Source organism: Thermobia domestica, chromosome 9 (genome assembly GCF_964235325.1).
Source record: "Thermobia domestica chromosome 9, izTheDome1.hap1.1, whole genome shotgun sequence".
NCBI lineage: Eukaryota > Metazoa > Arthropoda > Insecta > Zygentoma > Lepismatidae > Thermobia > Thermobia domestica.
In genome coordinates this window covers 129,002,909-129,020,510 of record NC_137462.1, presented here as the reverse complement: position 1 = coordinate 129,020,510, position 17,602 = coordinate 129,002,909, and the positions used below count along the sequence as shown (strand labels likewise).

The following is a 17,602-nucleotide window of genomic DNA, read 5'->3' as shown; positions in this document are numbered from 1 at the left end:
TGTCACTCCTCCTTACCCTTATGCAGATGGGGCTGAATTTGGAGTTAAACAGAAACGGCAGTATTACTATCCATTTCAATGACCCCGAAAAAAATCTATGGATTAAACACTAATATCGGTTGCCTTTGACTAATTTTATTTGTCACCTCTTCCTCCCCATACCTTCATCCCTTCTTTCCCTGATATTGATAATCAGGTAAAGGTCTAAATTAGCCTTAGTCCACTTACGTTCCAAAAGTCATCGAATAAAGCATAACGGTCTTGAAGGGATTGGCAGCTAAACATCGCTAAATTCTCTTTTTAGGCTTCCAAATTATGTTGTTTATAAGTAACGTAAGTCTGTCGACAGATATCAGTGCAAAACCGGTAAGAGTTATCGAGATATGGTTGTTTATTAGCAATTCAACGTCTCAAGAATAGTTTTCATTTCCTCCGTTAAATAGAAAGCGAAAGTGGTTCAAATTGGACATTTCCGATTATAACGTTTATCGAGATGGATAAACGGTAACAGATAGCAAGAAACTGTCGGTAACAGATAGCAAGAAACTGTTTTTTATAAACAATTAACTTTCAGAAAGCAATATACAAAAACTATTCACAACAATCTACAAAGCCGGGAGTGGTTCAAATTTACTATTACTTCCGGTTTCAATACTTATTTCTATAGAACAAAAAGGTAAATATTTTTGAGATGCGGTTTTTGGTAATCGATTGAATGTCTCAAGAAAACGTTCCCTTTCCACCACTCGAACCCTGATCAAATCGAAAGTACATAGGTAGTTAAAATTAGCCATTTCCGGTTTCAACGTTTATCACCATACAACGAAAACGGTAACACATATCTGCTTTTTTTTTTCAAAAGATTCAGCGTCTCAAGACTACACAACATGAAGTTTGACAGCGCTTTGTGAGAAGATGAAAAGGTTCAAGTTTACTATTACTTCCAGTTTCATTAATTCTTTCTGTAGAGCAAATCGGTGAAAGATATCGAGATGCGTTTCTTTGAAATGAATTCAGCTTGCCAAGAATAGATTCACCATTTTCCATTAAGCCACTGTTCAAACCGGAAGTAGTTGAAATGACCTACTTACGGTTTCAAAATGTATATTGATGAGATGAGTAATAGATAGCGACAAACAATTTTTGCAATCCATACAAGGTTTCAATCCTGTATATATATATATATATATATATATATATATATATATATATATATATATATATATATATATATATATGTGTGTGTGTGTGTGTGTGTGTGTATGTATGTACAGATATATATATATATATATATATATATATATATATATATATATATATATATTCAAAACCCGCAATATTATATCGATGCTGGAAGCGGTTGAATTTATTCGTGCTTCTGGGTTTAGGTTTTCCTAGACAAAAGACTGTAAAAGATATCAAATGTGGTTTCCCACAATCGATTCAGCGTCCGAACGATACGTTCTATCTTCTTCTTTAACTCTCTTTTAAACCAGAAATGGTTCAAAATTAAAGATTTTTGATTTCAACCTTTATCGTCACAGATCAAAAATAATAAGGGTTATCGAGTAATGGACTTTTGATATGGATTCAGCTTCCGAGAAAAAGGGTCCAGCTTTCTTCCTATTACCCTATTGCAATCAGTACTTATAGATGTACTACTTCAAGTTTAAGTATTGAATTCTCATAGTCTGGAAGGTTTCTTTTTACACTCTAAAACAATACTAACTCATACGATTTCAAAATCATGTATAAACTTGAAATTTTGACAGTACCTATTATTTTTGATGTAATGTACCGCTAAGGAAGGATTTTCGAAATTCGGAGAAGCAGAAGAGAAATGTGTGGTGGTTTGTCTTTCAGTCTTTTTTTCTTTGTTTGTAGAGTTCAGAAGTCGCGTTCTGGTCAAAAAGAACATGTTGATCATATAAGTTTTACAGATTACCAGTTATAGAACCCATTTACCTCGCCTTCCTTATACCTTTATAAGAAATCATGCTCTGTAAATACTTTTTTCTTAGTTGTAACAAGTTATGCGCAACAGTTGTATCTTTTTCGACCTTACACAACTCCTTGAGAAACACGTATACGGTAGATTACGGTCTAAAACTTTTACTTACATGCACCCCGCAACACTGCTACTAATACGCAATGAGTTATCAGCTCTACAGCAGATGCTGGAAGTGTCCCCTGGTTTGATTCAAACATTGGTTCACACGTTTCACCAGGTTGCAGCAACTTTAAGAAAAGTAGAAGTGTTAATATTCTTAATGGCACTGCGAATGTTCGTTTCCAGGTCTTTATAGTTCCAGAATTGTTCTTGTATAAATTTTGTTTTAAGTAGCCTCATATAAATGAATAGCAGTGTTGCGGGGTGCATGTAAGTAAAAGTTTTTTCATGGTAATTTCAAAGTTCCTTTTCCATTGTTTTCAGGAATTGCTTAACTTAGACAGATCCTTAACACATCTTTTGATGCACTGAAACTTCAGCTATGTTGCCAATTCAGAGTGTTAATTTATGAAAACTGCGATTTCCCTAGTTCCTGCTTACAGAGGCTTCACCCGATTAGTTATCAGTAGAAATGAAACATTCTTTTTTCTGTTCCATAGTTTGAAAGCTCGTCCAACTAAACAAATTGAAAATTAACGACAGAGCATCCATACGTATGAGTTATGAGTCAATTTACATGTTTAGCAGAAAAAAAAATGATTTACACCTTCGGCTATATCTGGCAACACTGTGTGGTTCCTAGCGTACTTCAATCGTTGCTTCCTAGTTTAAAAATATATGCATGAACAAAGCTTTATTTTTGTATAACCATTATTTGTGTATCGCTTCAGGTTCAAAACTTCTACTATCCCAAACTCCTGGTTGCATTGTATATTGGACACCCTGTATATATCCAATATAAGAAAGACACTTGTCATATTTTCCTTACGAAGAAAATCTCTTTTTTCTTTTTTCATTTTACACTATACCGATGAATCAAAATAGAATCAGGAGAACAGATAATAGATTTTGTATTTACATTTTAAGTTCTAAAAGAGAGACAGGCACTGTGGAAGAGGTTAAAGAAGTTAATCAGTAACTTGAATATTAGGGTGGGCCGAAAAAAATTTATTTTAGAAAATTAAGATTGAGTACCGTGCAAAAGTTGTAAAATGTTATATTATGTTTCCTCACCAAAATAGAGCCGGATAAAAATATATTTAACCGGGCCCCGGGGGCCCGAAAGAACGTTAATTTTGAAAAAAGAAGTAGCGACCACTAAAAATAATATTAAAATATATTTTTAGAAAGTTAAGTTTCAGTACCGTGCAAAAGTTGTATAATATTATGTTATGTTTCTTCACTAAAATAGAGCCGGATAAAAATATATATAACCGGAAAGAACGGTAATTTTGAAGAAAGAAAAGTAGCGACCAATGAAAATATTATTAAAATATATTTTTAGAAAGTTAAGTTTCACTACCGTGCAAAAGTTGTATAATGTTATGTTTCTTCACAGAAACAAAGCCGGAATAAAAGTAATTGTGCTTCCAGTTTTGCGCGAATATAACCGTCTCGTGCAACACTACCGCATACTTCTGAAGAAGATTCTGTTACAACCTTTACACACCTCTCCAAAGCCTGTGTATGGAAGGGGAACGTGACAAACTGTGAAACCTCCTCTTTTCCCACAATCATTTCGGTTAGTTCTTCTGTTGATACGTTAACCAAAATTGGAGGTTTCGTTACTATTACTTCTAACCAATCGGTCAAATCTATATAATCCGCATATTCTTCGGTGCTTTGCCTACTGCAATTGTCAATTAGAACTATAGTTTGGTATTTTCGGCCTTCAAAATAGAGCCTTAAAATTAGTAGCTTTACACTGTAGACGGTTTCTTTTTTTCTCTTTCTCTTTTTTTTTTTTTTTTTTTTTTTTTTTTTTTTTTGCTAGTTTCCTACGGATTTTATTTTTATCTACTACCTTGTCTTGGTTAGTTTTGTTCAGTAAATTAATATAATCTAAAACAGCGGATACAATTTTAGCAGCCGACCTATTCGAGACACCTGTTAAAAATTTTGCGGTACTCATTTGTTTAGGGATCACTATTGTTTATTTAGATTTACTTTAGATTTTATTCTCTAAACGATAGATCCATGCGAACTCTTCATCGTCTGAATTCGGGGTGGAAGCACTTAATGTATGTTCCAAGTGAGGGATTGAGGCTAACGATTGTAACCCTCTTGTATTTGGTACAGCAGCATCATAATCAATCTGTGTGTCATGCTTTCTTTTGAGCCTATGGGTTTCTGCTTTATCTACATTGCAACTCATCATTTGTCTCTGATTTCTCTGATCAAATATGTGCTCCCACGTCGGTATTTGATTTGATTTATCACACTTACAGGTTAATCTATCGCAGCATTTGCAAGAGAAATTATCAAATAACTTCTGAGCACCGTTCTTAAATATCTTTAATTTGACTCTTAATGGAGGTATCTTGTTTCTTAATGGGGTTAATGATCGTTTAGCATTTTGAGTTGTAGTTCGAAATCATATCCTTAATTCGAAGGCAAGATAATACAGGAAGAGAGGATCGCGGCAATATCGTTTCTAATTTATTTGTATTCAGCAATGTTGTGCCAGTGTTGTGCATTTTGCATCCAGATGCGAAAAAGTGATAATCTCTTAAAGTTTGAGAGTTCTGAGCTGGGCTCAATACGAAGGTTTTTCGTGTGTTAATATGGTAGTTATGAAAGTTAGTTAAGGTCTCAATAGTTATTTGCGTATACTAAAACCATGTATTTCATGTTTTATGCATTAATAGTATTGTCTGGTAAAATGTTCTTATTACCTAAAATCATTTTACTTGAACAAAAAATTAGACAGTTTAGGGCCACGGGGGCCCGGTTAAATATTGTTTGAAAATCAACATATTTGACATGGCTTCATTTCGTACCAATGCACAACTTTTGATAACTACTCAATCCTGAATATCTGAAAAAAAAAAATTTCGGCCCACCCTATTGAATATCCAATTTGTGACCACTTACTACCTTTCTCTTCTGACTTTGCTTAACTTTATGTATATAGCATGGCCGCATGGTTATAAACCCGAGCCTCCACTCTCCTAAAAATCTCAACTGGTTATAAAATGTGGTCAAAAATATAAAACATATTCCCCTACTTTCTCCTGTACTTTCACAGAAATGTATTAGCTGTAGTCTGTAGAGGCCACATATTCTTTTTTTTTGTCCCGGGACTCCAGATGGGTTAATCCAGTCCCGGTATATAATGCTACGAACAAACATGTAAACTTGCAAGGACAGAATCGAGAACTGAAATTCTAGCAGTTCTTGAAGCTTTGATAAAGAGCTTTAAGATTAATATTTGAGAGAATGTTCTTCAAATAAAAGACTGTCTCTGAACCTCAAACATAAGATAAACGAATTAAGATAGATTTCAGAAGTTAAGACTGTAGCACCACATAACAAAAATAACAAAGGTCTCGGAAGATGTTAACTTTCTGACAGCAAGATAAACTTCAACTCAAAACATCACATTCAAGATCGCTATATAAGAGTAAATAAGGGACCAATTGTTCTCTCAAGTTTTACGTAAGTATGTAAGTGAATAGTATAGTAACATACTATCACTAATTAAAAAAACGAAATTCTTGTCAATAGAGAAGCTTGCCCTTTCTTATAAACCAAAATTTAAAATGGCGCTTTTGAGGATGTTATCATGGTTAATACATTATCTGTAGAGTATGTAAGTCTTTGGATCTCAACCACCACAGGGGACACATCAACACCACAACTGCCTTTGGCCCGGCATTCGATGCCATGATCAATTGTCGGAGAAGTCCTCATCATGGAGATCTTCAAGACGCCTCGAGCTATAAGTCTACACCTATCATCACCAAAAAGTAAGAGAGAGAACATTGGAACTACTTCAAATTAAGGTGAGACTTCTAAATTAGTTCCTATTCTATCCTGTAACTTCTAAATCCTTACTCCTTTATAGCTACCATCCAATGTCATCACAAGTATGTGTGTCAGTTCAATCAAATTTTTCAGTTATCCCCATACATGTGGGTGCCTCTCATAACGATCCCGACAGGCAAGTTGTGTCATTTCATGTCTCTCATAACAATCTTCAGTTATGTGAAGTGTGAAAATCGCGTTTTTGAGTTGGAAACTGTTGATAAGTGAAGTAAAAACAAGGTTAACTTAATAATGTATAGCATAATGGTAATATTTCCTTTAATGCCTTTAGAATTGCTCATACTCATTAGATCACTTCCTATACAAAGGTTCTAATGCGGCATGTGAAACCACTTTCTTGTTATTACGAAACAATCTTTGATAGACAAATATTCTATCAAATCATTTTCTTTTAAATAGGTATTGTTATTAAGAAAATTATATAAACGATCTAGTGAACACTGTTTCAAGTAACCCACCCATTTTAAGTATTGTACATATTTTTTTAAACTTTATTATTATTAATCCTATTATTGGTTTTCCACTTTTCAGTATGCTAATAAATATACAATCGTGTCGTAAGTAGTGGAATTCACTTTTCTCACACACAAACAATTAGAGGGAAAAGTTGATGTTTCCTTTCTGCGCGACAAAAAAAAAAAAAAAAAAAAAAAAAAACGGTTGTATTAGAAAATGACCAACTCTCGAAATTCTTTAAGGTTAGGTTCATAACATTTTGTATTGCTATTTTTGATTTAAAATAATGAAAGACGTGTTTTAGCGTGGTAGGATGAAAAAGGATGGACCTTACAATTGTTATAATTAGATAGTCAATCTTGAAATTCCTTAATGCTAGAGACATGAAAGTGGTAATTAGTATTTTAGTTAAAATAATTAAACAAGGGTCTTTTTTGCTGTTTCCATTTAGAAAAAAATGGTAAAAGAAAAAGCGGAGAGATAAAGGGTTTGCAGTTATAATTGTTATAATAATATGGCCATATTTGGAAAACCCTTAAAATTAGAAACATGAGATTATGGGCCAAATGATTACTTTGTAGGATGTAGTCATAACGGTCTAGTTATTCTTTTTATTTTTTATTTTAAGATAGTTTTGTCTCTTTTATGTTGAAATTCTAACAGTTTTGTCTCTTTTATGTTGAAATTCTAACTCGTATGGTATGATTCTTCATAACGGTATAAGGAAGGCGAGGTAAATGGGTTCTGTAACTGGTAATCTGCAAAACTTACGTAAAAGAACTATTTAGTATAAATGCTTACAAAGAGGCTGCTTCCTTTCTCATAAGTACATTGTCAGTTTCTGATGTCCAAGTGCAAGATGTGTTTCGAACAATTCTTTCATTTCTGTAATATTTACAAAATTTGATAATCGTAAACCTAATATTTGTAATTATGAATAGACGTCCCTTATCTTTGATTTTTCATGTTTGTCTTTGTATTTAAACTTATAAAGCTTTGCCAATACTAATACATTGAATTGACGATATCTGCTAGGTACATAAACTTGTATCTGCTACTATAAAGTAATGAAAATTTTCTTACCTAAATATAGTCGTAAATGCAATGTGACCAACAATAACCAATAATACATCGACTTCTTTTTTGCAATAAATGCTGTAATTTTCAAATTTACTTCCTGAGTCAATACAATATCAAACTTTAAAATGAATGGTCAATACTCGAACGAAACGAACTCTATATATTAATTGAAGTTGAGTTTTTCTACTGCTACTCTCTGTACTAGTATTTCACTACTTGAATATTCATTTCTCATTTTTTCTTTTCTAAAGAATAGCTACTTCTTTACTTATGTTCCACAAGACAAATTACTTGTAATTTAAATTTATGTTATATATTTCTATAATCAACGTTGTGACAAAAATCTTAGTTAAGTAAACAGTATATACAACAATATGCAAATCATTTATGTTATAAGGTACGAACTTGAATACATGTTTGCTCATACATTACATTATACTATATTTTTCACCACTCTAATAAAAAACTGTCAACAATTCTTGAAATTTATTTATTTCTGAATATTAACCTTTTAGTTTTGCTTGAGATATAATAAATCAAAATTACATTTATTAATCAAAATGGAAACAACTTTAAAAGCATATAGAGATGTAATAACTTGATTATCCTTAACACAAAAATATGTTATATAATATTGGTGTAAAAGGAATCTTTCGCATGAATGAGTGAAATAATTTTTGATTGCGCATTAGCAATGTTCTGTAAAAACTCTGAACATATCATCAAATTTCAGATTTCTGTCATCTAGCTCCGCCTGAATTTCAAGTAAGTCATCTTTTGTTAGGTCTATGCCAGGACGAACATTAATAATAACGATATGATAAGTTCTGTCGGTCGATAATGCTAGGCAGAGATCAAAGACAAGATATCTGTTGGAATCTGCTGCTGTAACTCGAGTCCAAACCACTGAAATTCAAACTTATGATGATTAATTGACGTAATGAAAATGCAACAAACTACATATTAGTAAAGTACATTAATGTTTGAAATGAGAATTAACATACAAAGAATAAATTATTAAATATTTAATTGCTTGTGTTACTCCTCTTAACGAAATACAAAACTAAAGTCACGCAATAATCTTCTATATTATAAAATTGAAAGTGACTATGTTTGTGAGTCTTCATCTGTTGAACCGCTCGACCGATCTCACTCGAATATTTGACGTGGAAGCGCTTCTGGCCTGGAAGTGTTCTTAGCTACTCACTTTGATGATAGAACTTAGGAGAGGGGGAGGAGGGGGAAGTATAAAAATAAATAAAATTTAATAATTCTTGAACCAAACGACCAATTTCGATCAAATTTTCAACATAAATGAGGTTCGTCCCTAAGATGTTTCTTATTATTTCACTTTGACGGAGAAACATAGGAAAGGGGGAGGAGGGGCAGATATACTAAAATCAATATATGTAAAAATAAAAGTGACTATGTTCGTGAGTTGATAACTCTTGAACCACCCAAACGATCTCAATCAAATTTTCAACATAGATGAGGTTCGGACCTGGGATGTTTTCTTCATTTCACTTTAACGGTGGAACGTAGAGGGAGGAGGAGGGGAGTGGAGAGATCTATAAAAATAAATAAAACTCTTGAACCACCCGACCAATCACTATCAAATTTTCAACATAGATGCGATTCGTATCTAGAAATTGTTTTTTCTTTTATATGTATTTTCACTTTGAGGGTAGAACCTAGGAGAGGGGGAGATTTATATATAAAAATAAATAAAACTTAACTCTTGAATCACCCAACCATCTTGATCAAATTTTCAACATAGATGACATTTGGACCTGGGATATTTTTTGTCATTTAACTTTGAAGGTGCAACGTAGGGGAGCGGGAGGGGGATATTTATATATATATATATATATATATATATATATATATATATATATATATATATATATATATATATATATATATATATGTGTGTGTGTGTGTGTGTGTGTGTGTGTGTGTGTGTGTGTGTGTTAAAAATAAAAATAAAAGTGATTTTCTTTGTGACTTCATCACGGTTAAACCCCACGTCAATCTTAACCAAATTTTCAGCATAGATGAGGTTCGGATCTGGGATAGTATTTATCTATTAACTTTCACCATAGAACTTACGAAAGGGGGAGGGAGGAGTTAAAAAATAAACAAAAACTTAATAACTCTTGAACCAAACGATCAATCTCGATAAAATTCTTAATATAGATGAGGTTCTTGAATGAGGTGCTCTTTATCATTTCACTTTGATGGCAAAACTTTGGAAGGAGGCAGGAGGTATATATATATATATATATATATATATATATATATATATATATATATATATATATATATATATATATATATATATAAGAAAACGTATAAAATTCTTGAACCACCAAACCGATCTCGATCAAATTTACGGCCTTGATGAAGTTTATACCTGAGATGGTTTAGTCGAATTCATAGTTTTTAAGGTTGCTGAGATGAACGACACTTCCGATGCAGTACCCCGTAACATTTAGAGGGGAGGGTATATACAAAAATCATCGAAAATGACCAATATCAAAGAGCCCTTTAGTAATAGTAAAAAGTGACTGACTAACGAAACACATTACTATTTTTTCTTAATTTAACCCAGTCAAGCGGATAATTGATCCTAGTATTAAAATAATACATGTCCGATGATAAGACATATACCAATTAATATATTAGTTTGAGCTGAACAAAATAATAAGAGTGAGACGTAATTATTTACGCATCATTTTCCAGATTTATTTTTATGAACCTAAAAACTGATCTCTTGGACAAAAAAGTAATCTTTTCACATGGCACTAATGCTGAAATATATATCGTTTTCAAGCTTTTCATTAGTGGTGCTGCGGAGGGTAGTCACTAGTTGTCAAGTTTTGGTCCGAGAGTCCCTAACTCGATTTCAGGTAGGAGCACTTGGTAGAAAAAAAGTAAGCTTTTCCAAGTCAACCATTCTGAGTGAGCCTAAGATCATAGGGTCATAGATTCAGGTAATGCCCAGAAACAAAGATAAATAAATAAATATAAATATGTTAATCATTACGTCACTGGGAAGATAATAGTACACACTTTTGATTTATGAGATATAGGGTCGTCTAAAATAGTAATTAACGCTAAAGCTTTAATTTTCGTTCAAATATATTATCTTCAAAAGCAATAAGTAAGTGAAGTCAAAACTGAATAAACTAGCATGCTTGGTGATAAATTCTCACGCGAATTCATTGAGTAAATGGAGGAAACTAATTTTTTTGGCACTAATGAACAACGTCAGCTGAAGATAATAAATCAATAGCTACTTAAAAAGATTACCTACAGTAAATAAAGATACAAAAACTGACCCACTAACAGAAAATCAAGGGTACTTCCATTTGGGTCGGAAGTTGAAATTTGACATGCTTATTGCTTTAAGAGAGAAACTAACAGGAAAATTGATAAAAGTGTATATTTAATTTTGAGAAGGTAAAATGAGGGAATCAAACTGATTTTAAAACTAGTTAAAAAACATTTTTTTTACATTGAATCTCACATTTTAAGTAATTGGAAAAATACTCAAAATTTTGTATCTAAGTATCATTTTGACAGAATTATCTAAGTTAATCTTATTATTATTATTATTATTATTATTATTATTATTATTATTATTATTATTATTATTATTATTATTATTATTATTATTTTAGCTTTAGTGGAGTTTCATAAGAAACTGAAAATGTTTGATAGCGACATGTAAAATGGGAATCCTTTTACACCCCATAATTATTAACAACTTCCTGTAAAACAACAATGATGAAATTCGTCGTTCTAGAACTAGTGCGGTGAAGACATTCATTCTTCTAGAATTGCGAAAAGTGAATATTTTTAATTTTTGTGGACATATGGGGAGGAAAAAATATAATTTGCCTTGTTACGCAAACACAGTTTTTCTGAATCAAAAAACTTTGTTCTCGAATATTTTAATTGAAACGAAACACATGTCTTGGCATGTTCCTTGGTTTTTGCAAGTAGCAAAAGAACAGAGAAAAAAACGCCAAGAGGAGAACACTGGGCTCTATAGAGTTTTCTGTTTCAGTGGGTTCTATAGAGTCTTAAATATTCGAACACACATATATTTCGATACTTGATGGATGACGAAACAAACTGTTGTAAAAATAAAGTGCAAGTGAACAAACAAAGTATTAAGAAAGAATGAATGAAATGTGGGATGCGTGGCAGTAGACAGAGGAAATGTTTTGGGAGAAAGGTACCCAGCGGGCCAAACTCCAGTTTATTTAAATCTGTGCTGTATGCAAAAATTACACGGCGGTGGTGTGGATGCTTAATAAAATCGAAACATGAAAATGTGCTTATAAACTGCAAAATAAAATGAGAATGAAATAAACAATGCCAAAAAGTATATGTAGGCCTATATGGAATAAAAAGATATGTAAAGAAGGTTTTTCTTTTTCTTCTTTTCTTTTTTTTCTTTTTCTTTTTTCTTTTTTTTTTTTTTTTTTTTGAATTTAGGATTCTGTTTAATATGTAGACGATGAATATTGCTCGCATCTATATTTACTGCGATGTAATCTTTAGTCACACTGAAGTAAACAAAATAAATGTTAGTAATACAACTGCGGTCTTCAAATTTTCTGAGTAAGATTCTCAGGTCATAAGTTTTGAAATACTTATAAACTTTAAAATACTAATGCCAAGTATAATATTATAAATAATTAATTTTAATTTATGAATGCACTTACCTTTTCCACTTTCCGTGCTACTACACTCCATTGAGCTTACATTGCATATAAGCGTGCTATTGGTTGAAGGGTAAAAACTAGAATATTCTGTCACAATTGCTGTTGTTTCGTTATGTGCCTGAATATTAAGTGTGGTACAATCAAGTATAGGTGCTGATGCGTTGTAGATAACCCAATCTCCCAACAGCTGGAATGTAATAAATACAAATATAAGCAAAACGAAAAGAAAAAAAGAAAAAAATTACAAATTATTTTACCACAATACTCTTAATAGTTTTAAACTGAATTTATGAACTTGTCGTTTCAAATTCATTAATTATAAAGAGAAGGAAATATATTGAAATATAAATAGAGGGCCTTTAACTATTCTACAGCAATATGCACCCACCCACTGCATTGTTTTCTTTTACTTTGTTGATTAAGAAATTGGCGCAAAAATTTTTTCGATGTTAAAAAAAAATGGTATCGCTAATGAGCAGAAGGTCGAGTTTTCGTAATGATACTAATATAATAAAATAACAAGTGAACTTTTTTACTTTATAAACGAAGAGTAGATTTTAAGAAAATTATTTAGTAGTTTAAAATCATATAAATCATTAGCGAATATTGGAGCAGTTCTGAAAATTGTGTTTCATTACTATGCAAAATCAATGCGTAGCAACTTCGTAGTTATTACCTACAATAGATTGTTAACTTTTTCGCATTTTTCTTTCTTTAAGCACATACTCATCACCACTAACAAGCCTGATCCTAAGAGCCCCAAACGAACTGGAATAAATGGAAATCTAACAAAGATTGACTTCCTACTTGAAACCTTCGTTTAAATGTTGTATAAATCTACTTTAATAACGAGAAGAAAGTGTTAGAATATATCAAATAATTTACAGCTAGTGTTAACATAAAGGAAAGTACTTACACCAAGTAAATCAATGTCCTCTGCTATAGAGGGTGTAAAACAATCGTCTGAATCAGATGACTCAGAAGATACAGAGCGCTCTTTCAATCTGAAAGCATTTGCATGTCGAAAATGCAAAAATGTACAAATAACAACTAGAAACGTAAGAAAAGTATGCGTCCGCATTCTCTACACTTTCTGACGATCTTCAGCTCTTCTAATACAAAAACGTAATTCCATATAACGGGTCAAATTTATAGACATGTATTTTCTTCTTCTTCTTCTTCTTCTTCTAATCGATGATAAACTTCGCAAGTCATGTGCATAATTATTTTGAATTATTATATCAATTTTAGGATGTACAAATTAGAACAGGCAGGAAAATGTTTAGTGTGATATCTTCGTATCTCAGTAATACACTCGCTTCAAATGAATAAATGGCTTGTATGATATTTGTAAAAATAGAAAGTGGTGTTGAAAGCAGTTTCCATTTGCTTCTATCATCAATTAATCTTTTCCTGTTGAACATGTATATTCATATTTTTAATTAATTTAGCCTTCACAATATAAGTTATCTGCTCAACTTTTACACAAGTTCCGTTGTATATGTGTTACATATAATACGTATATTTGTTTGTATCTAGTCGGATTGTTATATTTATTTTCAAGTAGCTGAATATCTTTTTTTGCCATGGGGACTTTTTGGAAGTCAACGCTTGTGGAAGTATCACCATTGGTCTCAGCTACCGTGACCACTATAGATTTGACACTAATATCGGATGTTTCGGTACAGGTGAATCCGACCCGCATACAATAGTAGCTGAATTTGAAAGTTATCGCTACTTGAAGTATCATCATTGATCCCTGCGACTGCGGATAAAGAATAGAAGAATTAATTAAAAATTATTACATAAACCCTGCATTTTGGATAAAGCTGACTGATAGTACCTTGAAATATGTTATTTTACAGAGGACGTCGTATTTCTTGGTTTAGGTATGCTTTAACTTTAGGAAGGCATATTTATTTAAATATATCCTTTCCTGGGCAAACGTCGATTTGTACTGCTTAAAAAACTGATATCCGCGTATACTAGATTACTTACATAAGCGGATTTACAACGACGAAACTCAAACAAGCCCTCAGCTCATATAAATCTATATAACAACTCAGGCTACTGAAACCTCCATAAAACACTTCTTACTGCATTAATATTTTTATTAATATTTCAAGTATTTGGGAACAAGATCCTGAGACGAATATTCGGACCCAAAAGGAACGGGAATGTGGAATGGCGAAAACTTCATAATGATCAGCTACGTAATTTATACGGTTTACCAAATATTGTTAGAAGTCATCAAGTCTAGGAGGTTTAGGTGGGCAGAATGAAAGACAGTAGAAATGCTTTCAAACTCGTAAATGGAATGCCTATCATAAAACGACCAACAGGAAGAACTAGGAGCAGATGGGAGAACAATATGAAGATGGATCTCGCATAAATAGGAATACAAAGTAGAAACTGGATCCAGTTGGCTAAAGATAGAAGATAGTGGAGAGCTTTTGTGAACGTGGCATTGAACCTCCGATTTCCATAGGCCATAGAGTTAGTTGGTTCTTGTCAGTAATGTTATATATTCATACAATTCAGGCAGTTTCCCAGTATGGTTCAGTTTTACACAATCTTAACTATATATAAAACCCCATGAGCTGACAAATTATTGAGCATTTCCTACAGCTACAATGATTAAATTTGGCATGATTATAGCTTTCCGAAACTAAGCCACAGGAAAGTTGCCAAAAGTGAATATCTTTCATTTCTAGGCTGTCTAAAGAGGGAATGAAGAATTTCCCCATGTTATTTAAATAGGCCCTTTTTTCGAAATATAATCTCATGTTTTAGGTATTTAGAATTATGATAAAAACTTGAAATTCAGTATACCTATATGTTTCTGTTAGCACTACCTACGTAAATCAGTAAAAATTTTAAAAAATCCAACTTTAGAGCGGTTTTATAGGGATCTGATAAATCTTTGCCATGTTATTTATACGGGACTTCTATACCGCAAAATGTTTACCCACTTTCGGCAGGATTAGAATGATTAAATTTTCATGATTGTAGCCTTCCAGAACTAACCGACACAAAAATTGCCAAAAGTGAATATTTTTAATTTTTTAGGGGATTTTAAATGGGATGAAGAAATTCCCATGCTATTTAAAAGGACGTTTTCTTAGAATACCAAATCTTATCTTTTAGGTAGGTGAAAGAGGAAAACAGACGATAGAGGTTCAAGAGGTGCGAGATCATAGGCCGAGCATAGATAGTGCGTGGGGCTAAGCCCGCGGATTGGCAAATTCAGGAAATATGAAGAGCAAGTTTACGAAATTTGCTTTTGATGCAAAGACCGATAGATAAGAAATGCGAGGCCGTAGGCCGAACAAAGTCGGGGGTCTGTGGGCGAAGCCCACAACTATCCAAAGGCTTATTACAGGTATATAAAACTACATGAGCTGACATAAATTGTTGAGCACTTGCTATAGGGCTACGATGATTAAATTTGGCATGATTGTAGCTTTCCGAAACTAACCCACAGGAAAATTGCCAAAAGTGAATATTTTTAATTTTTAGGGGGTCTAAAGAGGAAATGAAGAATTGCCCCATGTTACTTAAATGTTTTTTTTTTTTTTTTTTACCTATAAGCTCATGTTTTAGGTATTTAAAATTATAATAAAAACTTGAAATTCGATATGCTTATACGTTTTTGTTAGCATTACCTAAGTGAATCATTAGAAATAAAATTTCAATCCGTAGAGTGGTTTTATGGGTAACTGAATAATCTTTCCCATTTATTTATATGGGACGTCTTCTACACCCCAAAATGTTTAGGTACTTCAGGCAAGATTAGAATGATTAAATTTGGCATGATTGTAGCCTTCCAGGACTAACCACAGGAAAATTGCCAAAAGTAAGTATTTTTAATTTTTTAGGGTTCTGAACGAGATGAAGAAATTCCCATGTTATTTAAATGGGCGTTTTCTTGGGATAAAAAATCTTATCTTTTAGATAGTTGAAATAGGAAAAGAAACGATAGAATTGTTGGTTCAAGAGGTGTGAGGCCATAGGCCGAGCAAAGACAGTGTGTGGGAGCAAAGCCTAGGGATGGGCAAATTCAGGAAATATGAAGAGCGAGCTCAGGAAATTCACTGTTTATGCAAAGGCCGATAGATAAGAAATGCGATGCGAGGCCGAAAGCAGATCAAAGTCGGGGGTCTGGGGGTAGCCAAAGGGTAGCTTTATTATAAAATCAAACATTATTTCAATAGGCTGTATCGTTCAGACCACGCAATATTACCATACAATAGATTATTAGTTATTGGGAAACTTATCCGAACGTGGTGTTCGGTGCTCATGAAGCTCATCTTGCAGTACTGTGTCACTGAAAAGGAATTTAACAAACAAACAGCAAATGGTACATTCATTAGACATTTCTAGCCCAAATTCAGCGCTAGTGATTTGACCCTCCTGACTGTCTGAGTACGTCAATCTCTTCATTAGTTTTTCTGGACGTGTGCAGAGTTTATGACTCCAAACGCATGACCTTAGTCCATACCTGACATGAGTTTCCCATCAGACATCAATGCCAATATTTCATTAGTGAACCTAATGCTAATATCATTCAACGCTTTCCGAAACAAATTGTTATTTTGGACACACTAGAATTCACTTTAATGTGTTTGACGAAGAATGATGATTGTTAATGATGATTAATGTGTTTGACGATTGATGTTTAAAGCTTCACTAGGATTCAATAAAAATTATGAACTTTCATTGCTGTCTTATGGTTGTTAAGTCGTGTTTGGCATATCAATGTTCCTTCATAATCTATATATTAAAATGCTAGATTTAATATATGTTTGTGGTCAAGAATAGTTTATATGTTTGTAGCCAATTCTTCTCACAATGATATCTCGAAAACTACAAGCTCTAGAAAGATGCCGTTTTCATTAATCGATTGCAAATTTGATATAATGAAAAGCATTTCTATGATGAATCTTTATTGTTTAGAGTGTTTTACCCAATGAACACTATATATAACTCACATTATAAGTAATATTGTGTGTAATGTATTTGCTTATTACGCTGAGCATACATGAATTAGAAACTTCAACCAGAAGTATAGGCTCAAATCTTGCAAACGGTGCGAGATATTGAAAAAACAATGGAAAAAATTTCCCCTATGTGATATTCCATTACCGCTTTTTATTAAGACGTCCTTCACTTCTGTCTGTAAAGAGACATGTACAGATGTTAGGAGAAATGACAAGGAGATTCATGCTCATATATCAATGATGCGCTGTGTAGAAAGTGCAGGTTCAGCTAGTAATAGTTTATTAAGATTTTACTACTTTTATTCAATTTTTGGCGTAAATTTACTGCTAAT

The 17,602-nt window shown here is 32.7% G+C and overlaps 1 protein-coding gene across 1 annotated transcript; it reads right to left on the bottom strand.

The window, feature by feature from the left end:
- Positions 1-6,918: 6,918 nt before the first annotated feature.
- LOC145695012 (uncharacterized) lies at positions 6,919-13,410 on the bottom strand. The gene is made up of 3 exons (XM_081771838.1): positions 13,187-13,410; positions 12,271-12,457; positions 6,919-8,440 (listed from the first exon to the last, which is right to left on the bottom strand). Exons 1-3 carry the CDS (start codon positions 13,349-13,351, stop codon positions 8,223-8,225), a joined length of 570 nt encoding a protein of 189 aa, XP_081627964.1. The 5' UTR covers positions 13,352-13,410; the 3' UTR covers positions 6,919-8,222.
- Positions 13,411-17,602: the final 4,192 nt, after the last annotated feature.